Source organism: Eleginops maclovinus, chromosome 18, assembly GCF_036324505.1.
Source record: "Eleginops maclovinus isolate JMC-PN-2008 ecotype Puerto Natales chromosome 18, JC_Emac_rtc_rv5, whole genome shotgun sequence".
NCBI classification, from domain to species: domain Eukaryota; kingdom Metazoa; phylum Chordata; class Actinopteri; order Perciformes; family Eleginopidae; genus Eleginops; species Eleginops maclovinus.
The window spans coordinates 18108264-18124964 of record NC_086366.1 but is presented as its reverse complement, the minus strand read 5'-3'; the positions used below and the strand labels follow the sequence as shown (position 1 = coordinate 18124964).

At 39.2% G+C, this 16701-nt stretch overlaps 1 protein-coding gene across 2 annotated transcripts in view; it reads right to left on the bottom strand.

The window, feature by feature from the left end:
* Positions 1–566: 566 nt before the first annotated feature.
* Positions 567–16701, bottom strand: part of frya (furry homolog a (Drosophila)) — a 43294-nt gene continuing 27159 nt past the window's right edge. For both annotated transcript variants that reach the window (XM_063906732.1, XM_063906731.1), the window contains 28 exons: positions 16610–16688; positions 16440–16522; positions 15825–15975; positions 15588–15691; positions 14834–15019; positions 13920–14121; positions 13018–13139; positions 12730–12917; positions 12101–12195; positions 11422–12002; positions 10989–11086; positions 10740–10910; positions 10505–10645; positions 9788–9967; positions 8937–9101; positions 8574–8648; positions 8295–8465; positions 6723–6923; positions 6010–6153; positions 5050–5201; positions 4771–4972; positions 4332–4481; positions 4150–4248; positions 3969–4052; positions 2812–2829; positions 2477–2587; positions 2176–2381; positions 567–2081 (listed from right to left, as the gene is read on the bottom strand). In XM_063906732.1, the coding sequence (XP_063762802.1) occupies positions 1823–2081; positions 2176–2381; positions 2477–2587; positions 2812–2829; positions 3969–4052; positions 4150–4248; positions 4332–4481; positions 4771–4972; positions 5050–5201; positions 6010–6153; positions 6723–6923; positions 8295–8465; positions 8574–8648; positions 8937–9101; positions 9788–9967; positions 10505–10645; positions 10740–10910; positions 10989–11086; positions 11422–12002; positions 12101–12195; positions 12730–12917; positions 13018–13139; positions 13920–14121; positions 14834–15019; positions 15588–15691; positions 15825–15975; positions 16440–16522; positions 16610–16688 (4418 nt within the window). In that variant the 3' untranslated portion in view covers positions 567–1822. The remainder of the gene's footprint in view (positions 2082–2175; positions 2382–2476; positions 2588–2811; positions 2830–3968; positions 4053–4149; positions 4249–4331; positions 4482–4770; positions 4973–5049; positions 5202–6009; positions 6154–6722; positions 6924–8294; positions 8466–8573; positions 8649–8936; positions 9102–9787; positions 9968–10504; positions 10646–10739; positions 10911–10988; positions 11087–11421; positions 12003–12100; positions 12196–12729; positions 12918–13017; positions 13140–13919; positions 14122–14833; positions 15020–15587; positions 15692–15824; positions 15976–16439; positions 16523–16609; positions 16689–16701) is intronic.

Here is a 16701-nt window from a genome sequence, read left to right as displayed (position 1 = left end):
TATGATTAATTATAAAGCAATCATATTTGTCCACCCACAAAAACTTGAAAAATATCCTTTTTAAGGCACATTTAGAACAGATAAAAATGTGCGATTCATTTGCGATAACATATTTTAATCGACTGACAACCGTAATTTTAATATATACACTTTTACATATTGTTGTTATAACAATTTAATATCATAAAATGTTTTGTCTAGTGCCATACAATATATGCCTTTTACTTAACTTCCTGTGTTTAATTTTTTTTTTTTTACAGAATATATAAATAGGTTGGTCCTACCTGTCCAGTGTCCCATTTTATGAAAATCTTTTTGTCCTACTTTTCCAGTTCATACATCCATGGTCCAGTGTAGTAAGTGCTGCATTGATTTGGCAACCTAAAACTAACTTGGCGGGACATCAATGTGCAATACTAGTCGTTTCATGAGTAACGGTAAAGATGGATCCACACATGCTTAAATATCACTCAACATGTAAACCTATGCAATTTGTAGAGAAAAATAGTTTAGGAAACAAACAAACAAGACATTTGAAATCCCATTAATCACAAAATGAAACCACATTTAACAAATGTAAGTTTTATTTTATTGTTTCATAAGTGTACAGAACAACAAAGTACAGTACATCGCAAAGGCAGTAGTATTTACAAGGCGAGAGGGGAGAGGCTACACAAACAGTTCTTGCTAAAGCTTTAAGTCTCTGCAGCGATCCCTTTCACTTTACATGCAACTCTGTAAGTTCATAAAAATACAATCTTATGAGTCTGATCAAAGCCCCAATTGCACTATGTACAATTATTCAGTTAAAATAGTTTTGTATTTGTTCATAAACATACCATTAACCTTTATAGAACATAGAATTTGTAAGCTTGGCAGGTTTAAAATGAAATATTTGATTTTTATAAATCTAGTTTGATAAATGCATGTTTTTCTATAGTAAATAATATTAAATAACTTATCTAACTGCTAAAAGCTGCACAGTTAAAATGTACAGTAAGATGTTATAGGTAACAGGTAACCCACATATTAGCATGTAGGCCTAATGTAGGTTTGGGAGACGTTACAGTAGTTTTGCAGCATGTCGAAGTAGTTACAATTTCTGTAAATCAATATCCATAATTTCATCTTTGATGATAGACAGGTTTAAATCACAGACTCGGGCACCAGCACGCAACACAAGCGAACAAACACACACACACACACACACACACACACACACACACACACACACACACACACACACACATGCTCGCACACGTACTTGTGCGCACACACACACACACACACACACACACACACTAAAGACCAGCCACTTAAACCAAAAAATGAAGCCTCCCTTTTTCTGTACAAACAATGTTCATGTTTTCCAATGCTATTATATTTCAAATACATTCTTTCAGGATACAGTAAAAGTCTTCCACTTCTTTGTACGATTGCACATTTTCCCATGACAATTAAAATAACATAAATGAAAGAGAATCACTTAGCTTTGGTATGTTATTTGTTAAAGGTGAACATTGTTGACTTCAGTAGCACGTGGTCGCTTTGTGACAATTTTTACTATTAGTGCAATAAAAGCCATAGTCTCTCTTCTTTCTAAAATAAAAACAGTATTGCTGCACATCTGAAGATCCGACTTTATCACATTCTGATGTGCTCTAAGCAAGAAGAGGAAGGGGAGTTGGGTTATCCCCTGGTGAGAGCAGAGTACTTGTTAACCACTGAGATGATAGCAGCAGCCCCAGACAGGACAAGAGGCTAGGCGGGGAAAAGGGGGTATTGTGCAGGAAATGGGTGTCAAAATGCTGCCAGACAGCCATCAAAGAGTCGAGCCTGACACCCTGGAGTCTGGAAGGAAAGCTGTAATGGCTCGGTAGCCTTGCGCTCGTCGGATCATGTCCCGAATCTCTCTGTTAAGTTCCATTAACTTGGCAGAGATTTCTGTCAGGTCTTGTTTTGAGCCAACCAGAGCAAAAGTACCTGTCTGACCCAAGGTTTGATGTCTGAAGTAGATGTTGAGTAAGGTCTGAATCTCTTCCTCAGATGGGCTGCCAAAGATGTCGTTAGGCCACATTGTTCTGCAATGAAAATAGAAAATTGTATTTGTCTGACTCGGGGCATAATTTATTGGCGAACACTCTTCATCTACAATAAAACAACGCTTTTTTTCACCTGCACTCTCGAATGTAGCGGATGGCCGTTGGAAACTCATTAGTATTCAGACACTCGAGGAGGGCCTGCACAGCGGCCTCAGAAGAGTTGAATGTGGGCTCAGAGCAGGAGCTCTCACAGGCAGCCATCTCATCATTCGTCACCGAGGCTGCTGCTACTCTCAGGTAGCTCTTCAAGTCATTCAGCTCTCTGGATATATTTGTCAGCTAAAGGTCAAGAGGGATTCATATTATTAAACAGGGACATGGATTATATGGTGGATGTAATGATTCCAAGTCAAGCAAATGCCTGATAAACCTACCTCTGGAATAGAGCCTATTGCATGGACCTGTTCAATCAGCTTACAGTAGGATTGAAAAAGCAGCAACAGCTGAAAGTGGAGTTTGTAGAGTCTTTGACAGAGCTCCAGTTGCTGAAAGAAAGAGAAACATGTTTGTTGTCAAAAGGCGTTTCCATTGGACTAGTTTTTCTTCTTCTTAGGTATTAGTTCATACCTTGTCAGGTATAGTTCTACATTTGGTAGATAATAAACACACTACTGTAGAACTACTGCTAAATAGATGTGAGACAGAAGAAGTGGTGAAAAGGGCAACACATATTTAAAACTACAAAGAGGAACAAGTCTTTCCAACTTACAGCCAGAGATTCCATTTGCTACAAAGCAAGCGTGTTACAGGACAGAAAAGAAGTAGGGAAAACAGACAATCAAAAGAAGGGCATGCAAATCCTCATTGTGTCCATATCAAAGTGGGTGAAAAGTAAAAGCATAGGTCTTATTGGCATGCAGAGAGTAAAAAAGTGAGCGTCGGTGTATGTGCAAATTAGAACCGACAGGAAGGTTGGTAGTTGCTTTGAATTAAAGGTTACCCGTGGAGTTTTTGACATCATGCTTGGCTATGGACGTGTTTCTCTTTGAGTGGGTCACTGTTTTGTTAATCTTGTGCCCACACTAATTGACATTCATGCACATGAGCAAACACAGTAGACCCACTACACATTGCCAATGATGGTGGCACATTATTCTTTTGATCTACAGATGGCCGAAATACACCAAAACTGTTGCAATGTGCCAAAAAAAGAAGACCTTATGCCCGTAGATGTAAAAAATGCTGGATTGGGAATAATGCGCAATTTATTTATTTTTTATGAAAGGAAATTCACGTGGTGCTTAAAAGAGTAGGATAAACACATTGCTTTTTGTTAAGCATCACTAAATGAAACCGATACTTGTGTTTGTTTACAAGAAAACTCCACAGGGCAGCTTTAATCAAAAGGACAAGTAAAAAAGCCGAGCAAAGTTACAGTTTTGTCTGTTAATTAGCACTCACTTTCGTGAGAATCTCTTAGCTGTTAAGTATTAAGTTTTAGCAGCAAAAGTTTTCATTCAGCATTTTCCTTCCCTTAGTTGTGAAGTGAGCGTAATTGTTTACATACAGATCAAATGCAACTTTGGACAAAAATTACCACAATGCACATTTGAATGAGATAATCAATGACGTGCAGCAACTCAGGATTGTCTTTACATAGTATGAGGAAATTAGAGGTACACTCACAGAGCTACAGTTTCACACAGAGATTGTAATGCAGAGAGTACAGTATGAAAGGTCAGTGGAAGTGAATCTTTTCACATTTTCAATCATTTTAACTTAGTTCCATTCTAACAGAATAATGCAGCCTTTTATCTTTTTGCAAACTTCCTAGATTCATTAGCTTTAAACATCAAACAATATATTATATTATCATTCATTTGATATGCCAGCATATTAGTTTTAAACTCATATTAAAGCTTTTACCTTGTCTTCATGCTCCGATGGTTGACATGTTATCACGTTCCCCCCAACACTCCTGGCAAAGGTGGCCTTACAGTTGCTCAACCACTGTAGGTAACAGAGACAACAGAATGATATCCTAGACAAATCAATGACACATACAGGTGACATTCAGACTTAAAGGCTCAATATCAACAGTGCTTACAGTAAGTGCAGCCTCCTTTCTGTTGTTGTAAGTGTCGAGATACTCTTGAAGTTCCAACACACTGAATTTCATTTTTTCCAGTAATCCATAAGACATAATCTGTGAAAATAGAGTTTTGTTTAATTACCACTAACGTGACGTACAGCTTTAAAACATATTTACAACTGGAACATCTCACTCACTGTGTCTGCATCAATAAATAGTGTTGGGCACTCTGAGCATGTTGTCAGCATCTGAGAAGAGGTCAAAAGCTTTGACCCTAATCCTTTCAGGCCATCACCAAGGTAACTCACAGCGTCACAGGTCAACAAACAGAATTTGGTCTGGATGTTCTGCAATGCAACAAAATCAGGCTGGCTTTAAAAACGTTTAATGTCACATTATTTAAGGCATTTACATTCTGTCATTATTTCCACCCTGACATTCACCCTTGTCAGCTATATAAGTCAAGTGAACAACATCTGGTTAATTAATCTCTCAGTTTTCGAGTTGAAAGCATCCATGCATTGCCCTTTATCTAAAGGTTAATCATCCAGATAATTAATCCTGTTACCCTTTTAGTTTAATTATTCAGTTTGACAAGGCACAATGTTAATGAAATTGAGGGTGACGCTGCAATACCTGAAACAGTGATGAAAAGACATGAAAAGTGTACACTGCACAGGATCCATCCGAGTCGGACACAAGCTGATTGATGTGACTCCGCCAGGCCTCCTCTGCATCGTCGCATACTGCTGGCTGGAAAGCAGCGAGGATGGCGGAGAAGAAGGGGGATGGTGGTGGTGAAGATCGAGACATGTCATCTCTCTCCTCCTCTGCAACACTAAGACACACAAAGCCATGATATTAATGTTGTGTCTATCAAACTGTCTATTAGTGACAAAAGTTTTAAGTAAGTACCTTGGTAAGCAGCTGTCAAGGTCATGTTCTCCTTTGTAATCAATGTTAACCATGTTTATTGTCAAACTGTCACCACAATGAAAATCAAGGGGAGGTTCACTGATGGAGAGAGAGAGGTCGTCCTCGCGGACATTGCTGTATTCATCTTCTTGCTAAAAAAAAACACACGGAGGACACATGCTTTCACAGCAATTTGGCAAAATGAACTAGTCATAAACAAAAACTGAGACAGCATGCAACAAACGTTATTATTCACTGAATATGTTCCCTCTTTTAGGCTTAATTATTAAACTTGTGTGGGTAAAATATATAGACTAACCTTGGCGTGGGACCCTATGGACACTCCTTGTGATGTTTTTCTTTATTTAGTCAATTTAGTGTGCATGAATTGTGCCAATTCAATATTATTAAATAATTTATTCAGCCAGTATTGTGGCCCTGCACACTCATGTTTTGGGACAGGCAATGTGTAAACCTTTCTTGACCTCCCACATGCCAAGAGTTTTTATTAGTTGTTTCCCACACAAAAGCAGTAGGTATACACATTGCCTTAAACAGACAGACACAGAAAGAAAGAGATTTGTTTTTCTATTGCTGGCCACAACCCCCTAATACTGCCACAATTAAAAAAGGCACAGAGCCCATTATATCCCAAAGCATTATAGGTTGCCTGTTTGCAGGTTTTAGTTCATTCCCCTTTAGCATGCAATGACTTAAAAAACAAGAAAAGACCGCCTCATGCACTATTCTGAAGGAAGAAATGTAGAAAGGTCACAGCGACACAAAATAATAGTTAACGTAGACTGAACCCAAAGCACATACAACATCCAAGACATTTCAGAGGAAAAGATGCACCAGAATAACCCCCTATTTGGCAAAGTTAGTAAAGAACTCTAGTATGGAATTTTGATAGGAATTAGTGGTTCCCAGTATCTCAGACACTCTGAAGCCCTTATTCACCCGCTGCTTCGAGTCCTCTGGCTGTTGGGCCTCGAAACTAGGATTTTTGGTGTTCAGGGGAGTGGAATCAGCTGAGGTTGTTTCAAAAAAGGCAGAGGGAGAGTCCCTGTTACTGGTCTGTGATGTGGGAGAGAGGTTGACCATCTGCAAGGGGGAGACAAAATCAACATTGTTGGACGTTTTTGAAATGTTAAAATGTTGCTTGATCAAAACTTAAGTAAAAGTTACATGATTGTCAAATTGTAGAACGCCCTATCACCTTGCGAACATGATGTGCTCAGCAAACTTTATTTTAAAATATCTTGAGTGCAAAGCTGAAAATAACCTGAGGGTGACACAAGAGTAAAGCTTGTGTATGTAGTCTTTCAATTAGATGTCAATATGCTTTCGTGAGGATTGTGGTTAAAATCAATACCACAATATTGATTAAGGTTTATTATGTTTTTTAAAAAAGTTAAAATTTCAGAATTACATAGACGTTGTTATTAAAGTTAAAAACAAAAATGCTATTAAATGTAAAGTTTGACAATCTTACCTTCACAAAAAAAGGATTGGACACTCATTAGTAAGCAAGTTGAGTCTCCCAAAATTAAACGTAATTTGTTTTAATAAAGTCTAAGACCTGCAACTACCCCGTGCTAAGGATCATTTTCAATATGTATTTCCTTCACAATGACATTCATTTATTAGCCTACAAACAAAGGTGAACTTACAAGTTGTGAATGGGAGAGTATCTGGCTGGCGATTAGGGAGTCTTCCTCTGATGACTCGTCTGAGTCTTCACGGGGGATCTTGCTGAGGCTGGGCATGCTGATGGACAGCTGACTCTCCTCCAGCGGCTGCAGGTCACTCCGGTCCAGACTGTCCATGGAGCGTCTCCGTACACCCCAGTTGAAGTTGTCCACAGTCTCTCCCTGCAATAGAGAATGGCTTTGAGTTACCAAGCAACAACATGACAAGAACCATCTCTTCTCTAACACAAACACATGCACACCCACACACACTGTAAACACTGTAATACACACATTTACACTAACATGCAGTGCAGGTTAAGGGAGGGGGCCGTTTCTTGACTTTTCAACTAGACATGGCTCTGGAGATGTCAGCCAACTTCCACATTCCACCAAAGCTCCACATCAACAAATCGAACAAGAGAGACTTCCTGTGGGGTGACTAGCTTAATGGCTGCAACTCGCAGAAAGCAACAGCTTTGACTTCGAAATGTTTTGATGAAAGAGTTTGTATGTGGTCAAAAAACCTTCCTTACACCTCGTCAGGCTTTTCAACTCATAAAACTGTCTGCGTTGCACTTTGCTGACCACAGCAGTTGTTATAGTTTTCAGTCTGTGCGAATTTTTAGCAGGCACACGAAGAAAAGCTGACACTGTTTCAGGGTTCAAAGTCTGCAGCTTTAGAAGCACAAAGATAGTAATATAAAAGTAATATATATATTATATATATCTGTATATATATTATTTCTACCGCCTCATGCATGTTACTATCTTTTTTAAGCTTTTAAAATAAAACAAAGGGACATTCATCATCGCAACATAAGTGATGTTAAATTCAACCAGTTGAAGCCACAGTCTTCACAGCCCAAACTTATAAAATAACTAAAATAAACAATAGAACTAAGGTGCATAACTTACTGTGTCGCTTGCAAAAATCAGGATTTCAGTATGATGTGTATTAGATAACTGACATTGAACATAGTCTCTTCTACTTCTCTAAATGGAGGTAACATACAATCCACAATTACATGTACAGTGCACACCCATAGATTGAGTCAGATATGCAAATTATCAAAGTGGAAATAATGTCATATTTGTCATATCAAAACTAAAACTTGTCTTCTATTATGGTCCCTGCGTGTTGAGAGGACACATGTTAACACTAATAGTAGAACCTGTTTGTAAATAACACAGCATGCACAAACATTTTCTACTCCTTGCCATCAGTGTGGCAGTCCACTAAATTATACTGCACAAGCAAACACTCGTCACAGCAAGAAAAATTGTAACATGACTAAACTTACCTGTAACTCCTACATTAGCATAGACAGAAAAAGAACAGAAAAAGAGACCCCATTACAAAGAGCAGGCAAACCTCACCTACTACACTTAAAAATGCTCTTGTGCTTAGAAAAAAAGTCAAGATGTTTTTGCTAATGTCATTAGTCTTTTCGCTTTACAAGTTTGACCATGTTGTTGTCTATGAAGAGCACAAGGAGGTAGGAAGGAGGATAAATAATTATCTTTAGCACTGTTTGAGGTCCTGACACTCACCTCTCCGTCTTCAAGCTCCACATCCAAGAAGTCAAAGTCTCTAAACACTCTGAACTGCTGCTCTGAGGTGGTGTCATCCATGCTGTCTGGCTCCCGTGTCCCATCATCAGAGGACACCAAGCTAGGCTGGTGCTCCATGATGTCCAGCTCCCCACAACTGGAGAAGATCACCTACAAAGTACAAAACAAATATACATTAATTTAAAAAAGACTTTGGACTCTTTGGATGACAATTAAGTGTTATAACTCATAGCACTGCTGAAATAAAATGTGTCTTACTGAAGGATTTTTTGTGAGCCCCACTTCTTGTCCACACAGAGACAATACATTCACCAACTTTTCGCGTGTTCGTTTCTGCAGAAAAGAGAAAATGTTAAGAATTTGAACAAAACATACAGTTTACATTTTTATGCCAGTTATAAATTACGTAATATTGTTTAAAAGAGGAAGAGAAAGAAAGAAGAAAATCTAAGAGAAAAAAAAAGAAACCAAAAGGGAAAAAACTAAGAGTAATAATCAAATCATTAAAAAAGTGTGACATTGGTACAAATTGCAGCCATTAGCAAATTAAACATTTTTAATTGTCCTAACCCCTCACCCACACTAGTGACAGCAGTACAAAGATTGTGAAGACGTGCTCACCTGTGAAGACTGAGGCCTCTTCCAGCTGACTGGCACCAGGACGTTGTTGGAAGTGGATCCAGACGAGGTAGAGGAGGTGCTGCGGGTCACTGCTGTGGTCCTGCTCTTCACATCTTGGCCTGGAGAACGCTGCAGGTCATCATAACGCCGACCAATCACGGGCGTCTAACAGTGTGAAAAAAAAACAAACAGACACGTGCAGGCAGAAACTTCAATGACTCAGGTAATGTTTTTAGAAGAGAAATTCCATCTCTGCTTAGTCAATCCATGACTTTGGCCGTTAACATAAACAGAATGTATCTTTTATCAATGTTCACAGATTTTATTCCACTCGCCTTGCATTCATGGAGTATTTGAGAAGAAAACGGACAGACTTTTCCTCTGCCCTATCCCTTAGCCTAAATATATCTGGACGAGAAATGTCAGTGGTTTGTCTAGTATGTCTCAAGTTCCAAAACACACGCTATTGGCTATTCACTAAAACTCACTGAATCACGTACAAAGGACGGCAGCAAAGAGCTGACATAATTTCCTGTCATTCATGAACGACACAAATAGCTCCCTGTTCAGTTCCCACACATACTCCACGCTGTCTGTATCTCTGACATCATTTCCAGCTCTGCACTGCTTGGCGAATTTTGTTTGCTTTATAGCTAATCTCAAGGGTTTTGTTCAATACGAAATATCAGCATTAAGGAAGGGGAAGAAGTGTTTTCTTTCCAAAAAGCTTAACGAGATTCCACAGAAGGGCAACAGCCACCACACCCTGGAAAATACAGGAACCATTACCCCTCAGGCTACTTTCAAACCAAGTACACATTAAAAAGAAAGTCAGGGGAAGAGTCTCTTACCTCTGATATGTCAAAGTGGAAGTCCAGTGTTTTCCCAGGCAAGGCCTTTGAGGAGCGGTCCCACACACGGCTCATGTCCTCATAGGAGAGGTCACTCTGCGGGAATGAAGGCTGCACCAAACTGGCTGACCGTGAAACCACCAGCTTCAAGATATTTAGCGCTTCCCCCCAATGGACAGTCTGTAGACAACACAGACATACACACAGCAATTCAGACAAAAACACACACAAACTTATGTTTAGAAAGAAACAACCACAAATATCTTTCTGTGTGTTTTAATGTGCTTCTATTTTTGGAGCAAGTGTCCTGGCAGTGTGCTTACAGTAGGAAGCTAAAGGAAAATATGTTCAGTATTAGAATAGGCAGAGGCCTAGCCTGCAGCAAAAGGGCAGACTGTTTATAGTTTGGGTGTGTCTACAAATTTACTGCGCTGACACAAGTCTGCTTTTTTTCCCTTTTTCCCATGAACACTTACAAAAGGAACAGGAAACTCGAGACTCTTACTCAGAGCACAACGCCTAAAGCTTTCCAATGATCACATCTGATGTAGTTGTTCTGAATGTTTTCACTTTCTGAGTCAGAAAGTGAAAGTTACTAAAGAATTATCCTAAAAATATAAACAGCTATTAACCAAAATGCAATATACGTTGTACAACCACCACATATTATCTGGAGCAGGACATACATTCAGGTATTGATGTTTCATTTTGAATCACCTGGACAAATTTCTCAATTGTCTTGAGCACCTCCATGTTGAAGGGTTTAGCTTGTATTCCACTCAGATCCATGTGACTCAGGAGGCTTGAGATGATTTGTAAAAGCGTCTGCTGCATACTGGGGAGACCCTTCTCCAAAAGCTGTTACAACAGAATGAAATGCCATTGATTTATAAAGTGCTTTTTTAAAGTTGTGATATTAATAATAACTGTACAATGTTAACGCTGCACAAACCTCTGCCATGTATGTGACCAGGTTGAGAGTGATGTCCGAGAAAGCTTCATGAAGATACCGGCACACCACATTCACCCAAGAGAAGCAGTCTCGTGTGTAGGAGTGTGTTTTATACAGAGTCATGACGTGAGCCAGGTTGGAGAGCTTAGCATTTTTCTCTTCAAGGCATACCTGCACACAAAAAGGGTATCAGCTTAAAGCATATTTACCTTACCAAAATTGAGGAGGGAAACATTAATGGAGCCGAACCTGGGCTATCTTCTGAGCAACATCCTGACAGAACTTCGTGGGGCCATCAAAGTTCTGCACAAGGTGTGGGAGCAGGCAGAGGACATTCAAAGGAAAACCTAAAGAATGGAACAGGCAAATGATTTCAACATATACTTTAAGATACTTACTAAACCAAACCTAATGTTATTTACTTTTAGTTATTACTTTTTCCTTCATATTCTTAATCAAATGTACAACTACTAATGTCATTATTTCTTCACCTGTTATTAATTATTCATAATTTTATTTTTAGATGTTAGGATTGTGGGGTGGGAGGGATATACAGCAGCCATTGTAAAGCTGCTTGATAATTCGCCTTTTTCTTACTTTTTCTTAACAAATCATAATTTAACAATATACAGTCGTATAATCTGTCTTTCAAACCCTGTATCTATTTACTCCTAAAGTGTACCTATGGCTTGTGATGTGTCCACGACAGGCACTCGTGAAACAGGAGTGAGTTGGCAGAAGAGCTGAAGTGTGAGGTCAGTGGTGGAGACGGAGGTGAAGCCCTTCAGCAGCAGCTGCTGGAGCCCAGTGAAGCTGCTCCATTGAAGCTGGCTTTGCAGTTTCTCCAACTTCTCCCTGTTCTCCTGTTTGTCGAGCGACATGTGGCCCAGCAGCTTATTCAACAGTCTCAAAGACATCTGATACTCAAACTCAAAGTCTGATTCCATCAGCGACACTGCAACCCAGAAGATGGTGGCCAACAGGTTGCTGGGGTGGTTGATGTTGGTTGGGTCGTTTATGTTATCTTTGGATGAAGACGGGCTGCGCATCTTGGCTAACAAAACCTGCTGTTCACAGGCTTGGATACGGTCCAGCGTAGCGCTGCGAGGTGGATCAGACCACCTGTCCGCTTCTCCGAACTTCTTAGGGACAGATGAGCTCCTCTGATGTCGGCTTCTCTCTTCTCTCCTCATATTGAGCTGCCCGGTGCTCTTCCTGTTTGACAGCAGCTTGAGACTGGTGAGGAAATCTGGAGAGGAGGCTCTGGAATGAAAAAAAAAAACAGCACATTACAGTGACTGCATTTTTTAACATAAACCTTATTTCATAAATAAATTCATATATGTGAAGGAGCCACAAACCTCGTCAAGATAGCCATGAGATCATTGTTCTTGAGACATTCAGCCAGGTTATCCACTACAGATTCCAGAGTAAGTAATACCTCCATCACATAGCCCTGTAAAAGAGGAAAATAGAAATTACGTCCTGGGGAGGATTTCTTGTATCATTTATCTATAACAAAACAATACATTTCAGACAAAAAACAAAACAAAAAAAGGGATTGATTTGGTTAATATTATGTGGACAGATACTCCAATGATCAGCTGATTTATGATAATCTTGGATTTCTACTATTTGATGATAATTATCTTAATGCTGCGTTTATGTGCTCTTAAGAAGTTCAAATATCTGAGACATCAAACGTTTAGTGCTAAACAGCACTGAATTAAGTTGCTACTTCTCCTGAAAAACTCTTAATAATTGTGATACGGTATACACTAAGTGACTTAAGCAGCTTATTTTTGTTTTGAAGAATTCCTTCATTATCAACAACTCCTACTATAAACTAATTTGGTTACGGTCATCTGACAGTTAAAAAAGAGGCAAAAAAGACATTCCTAAGTTGATAAGCCCTAAGCACTTCAACCTTTCAATGTCAAATGCTCTGCTATCCACATTCACATGCATCAAGTAAACACACAGTACTAACCTGCACTTCTTCTGCATGTTCGCCTACAACTTCCACCAGCCGTGAGAGTAGGTCGGAGACAGCATGGGCAGAAATGGGCTGTCGGAGGGCCCGAAACACCTGGAAGGAACGTCCGGCGTAGTGACGCGATGAGCTACACAAGGCTGTCTGCAGAGCCACGTCACTGAGCTGCTGCTCCAGGTGGAAATCTAAAAAGAACACAAACAAAAATGTGCTTATGAAAATGAATTGTGATTTAGCCGTATTTTAATAAATAATGGTACTATATAGGATATATTAAAAAGTTACCTGACTTGGACTCTTTGAACACAGATACGACATGTCGCAAAAAGTTTGTCAGCTGCCCCGTGCTTTTTGAAATTTGGTTCTTTGCTGAAATGTCTTCATGGCACCACAGTGGTCCATATGCTCTATAAAACAACAGTTTAAAGGTTACTTACAACACACAGTATATTGTCTATGTGCAGATCTACTATTGGAGGACATGGGACAACACGCTGAATATTCTAATTAACCTGCACCACTCGCTAGTTATTGTGCTTCTGTTTAGCCTTTTCAGTTATACTTCAACCCCAAAACGACCATTTAGTTATAAACCAATTAGCCTGTTGCCTTGAATATGTGAAGAACTAAATGCTTAATTAAATGCTGTTCGACGGAGATGCAAGACCTGTAATTCCAAGTACTGTTTTTGCAGAAGGACTTTCAATAGTTATGCTCTGAGAGCAATACTGAGCATACTATTTTTTGTTTTTGGGATTATTTGTTAAGCATGTAGGCATGAAAGAAAAACAGGGCTCCTTACTAGTTAAAGTAGGTTAATTGATATACAAATAGTCATTTTGGGGGCGAAATATTGTCTGTACTCAAACTAGCAAAATCTATTCTAAACATGCAAATTCATTGAAATGCCAGGTTAAATAACTTCATTAAAATATCAAATGTATTCTACTACTTTAAGAATCTGTTGCAGTATGCATATTGCACCACAAGGGGGCAATCAACACCCAGAAATGTAGAAAAGCACATCAATGGAGGACCTGTTTGTTGTATATGTTGCATTTGTTCTGTAAAATACCTCCAGTCTTTTTTTTTTGCACCTGTAACTATAACTATATTGTTAGAGTACTACTTCTTGCCGGTAGCTGGAAATGATTAACTAACGGAAGCAAACTATACCAAATCAGTACCTTGTGGTTAAAAACTCAATGAGCTTGTTAGTCTTCTCATCCATTTTATTGGAAGTCACCAGCTCCTCCACCTCATGTGAGATCTCCGGCAGGTTGTTGCTGCTGCCGCCAAGACTCAAACTGGATGATGTGGAAGAAGAACTCAGACCAGAGTCTGGCACAGGAGACGTTTGACACTCCCGCAAAAAGTCAACACATCCTCCTGAAGACAACAGAAGAATAGTTGTGTGATCAGAAACAGGTTCCAGTGGTTCCTATGGATGTTAGATTTCATTTCCCGTAACAAGAGAACATGTAAGGAGCACTGTGTGTATTAACACGTTTGGAATTTTAATCCAAACTGCTTGCCTAGCTTAACTTCTTAGTTTTAAAGTAAAGATGGGAGTGAACATGTTACTAAAGAGATGGGGTTGTTTTCTTTTGATTTCAATGGTAATGTTATCATTGTGCGGTATGTTTGAAAAAAACAACACTATTTTTGGCGTACAAGTTGTATTTCAATGGTCAAATGGACAGAGCATGTCTAGACGTTTGCAAAACAAATAATCACAAGAGGAAAGAGGTTGGGGGCGGGGGGGGGACCAGCATATCTGAGCCCCAGCAGATGGCCCCAATTTGGGTAAGAGGATGAAAATAGAATCATGGAATGCTTTAATCAAGACCTTTGATATCCTCTGTGCTCAATATTGCTTTTGGCACAAGGTCAAAATATTTTCTCCCCTGATAAGAAACATATCTATCCTCTGAGAGGAAAGTTAGTCATTCTCTTTTGTTGTTGAAGTTTATATTAGCCAGAGAGAACAATGGCCAAGCTGCTCAGTCAACAGGTCTACTTCAACATTTCAGTAATGATGAATGTATTTGTAAACATCAAATCAAACAACTTAGTATTACTAAAAGACGTTATTCTGTACCTGAATGTAAATACTCCGGCTGAAGGCTGGGTTTGCAGGTGAGGGTCTTGGTGCTGTTGATCTCACGTGTCTGCAGTAAGACTGAGGCGATGGCCTGGAAGTTACTGTTACACGACAATGTGATGAGCAGGTGGAGGAGGAGACGCTTGCTGTGCTCGAACACCTCTGGACGATAGTGATCCATACCTGAGGAGAGAAACAGAACAGTCAGCCTGTTTCAGCACACTGTGAACTCAAACACTAGTTTGGTTTAGCCATGGCTAGAGTTTATTTATAGTTTTATTCTCCTGGTTTCACATCCTTGATACTAAATTTGCAAACTATTGTTTGTACATTAAAATTCAAAAAGGAAGTATCTTATTGTACTTAAAATACCTAACAAATTATTTTATCAAAATCTGCAATCAACCAAAGTAGGCTATTACAAAAGTGATAGTACTGTTACCATCAATCTAACAATCAATATGTTTGTTTAACTGTTTAACATATTTAAGCATTAACAATGTTCATTCCTTTATTTAATTTCTTAAAAAAAAAAAAAAAAAGTATTTTTCTATATATCATTTAACATATTTATCTTTATATGAAAAGAGGAATGGCAATATCATGTTTTGCTCCCATTAAAAATAATTCTTCACAATAAAAATATTTGAAATTGTGAAATTTGTACTGTCTTACATGAAATATTTTCATACATTGTGTAATAACTTCGATAAGCTTTTAACATAAATGACTGATTATAATATGAACTCACCCAAAAACAAAGCATGTAGCAGCAAAGGCAAGTGCATGGCCCAGTCCTCCCTCACACTGTGGTCCACCACCATCTCTGTCATGAAGATGATCGCTATATTACACCTTAAACAAACAAAGCACATACACTGTAAAAACCATCAATCAAAGGAAACACAACAAATAACTTATAAGCAGCAGTTTTGTCTTGCCATTTTAAAAAGAGGACATTTTGCAATAATGTATGCAGCAGGGTTACCTGTGCAGTGGTCCTCTGGGAGTGATGGTCTCTGGCAAAAAGTCCACCAGTGGAGCCCAACATCCTCCACTCAGAGGCATGGGCAGAGCATTGGGCTGATTGGTTTCAATGACTACCATCAGCCAATCAGAAAAGGGTGAAAAAGGTTCACCTAAAAAGTGAAGAAAAATGACACTGCTGACATCTGCCTCACACACATATGGCACATTTCAAATGTATGGTGTGTGGATTGGCCAAAGCTGGCTATGGCATGTGGACACAGTGAAGATGCATTTAAATGATCTACAACAACAACAAATCATAAAAGAGAACTTTAAGCTAATGAGTCTTCCTCACATTAGTCTGCAGGACTAATGCACATCAAGAGAGCATACAAAGCTGTTTTTGGGTCACTGGCAGCAGTGCAGGGGCCCTGGGCTTGACTGCTTTTATTTTGGTGCCAGTTCTCACAGAAGCCTTTTAAGAACCTCAGGGCACTTGGCATTACTCATGCATTATCAATCACACCATGTCGGCGACCATTTTACCCTCCAAACCATCCTGTGTACTTCACACTCACCAGACCATGACCACCACATTTGCTTCAAAGGTTGTCTGGTACAGAAATACACTCACTCTTATCTTCATCGTAAGATCCCCCGGAACTGTTGCTGTAGCGTGATTCCAGGCGGTTGTGGGCTTTCTTTATGTGACTGAGCCTGAGGTCAGAAAATAAAATTAATCATGATGGGTCATGCTGGGACTATAATTAATGTAATGATAAGCTTCAAGATCATATTGAGTACCTCTCCTCATTCTTGGTATCGTCTGTGTCGGGGAAGCTTTCATGGCCAGGAACAACAGTATTGCTACTCGATGTGGTGCCTAGAAAAAAGAG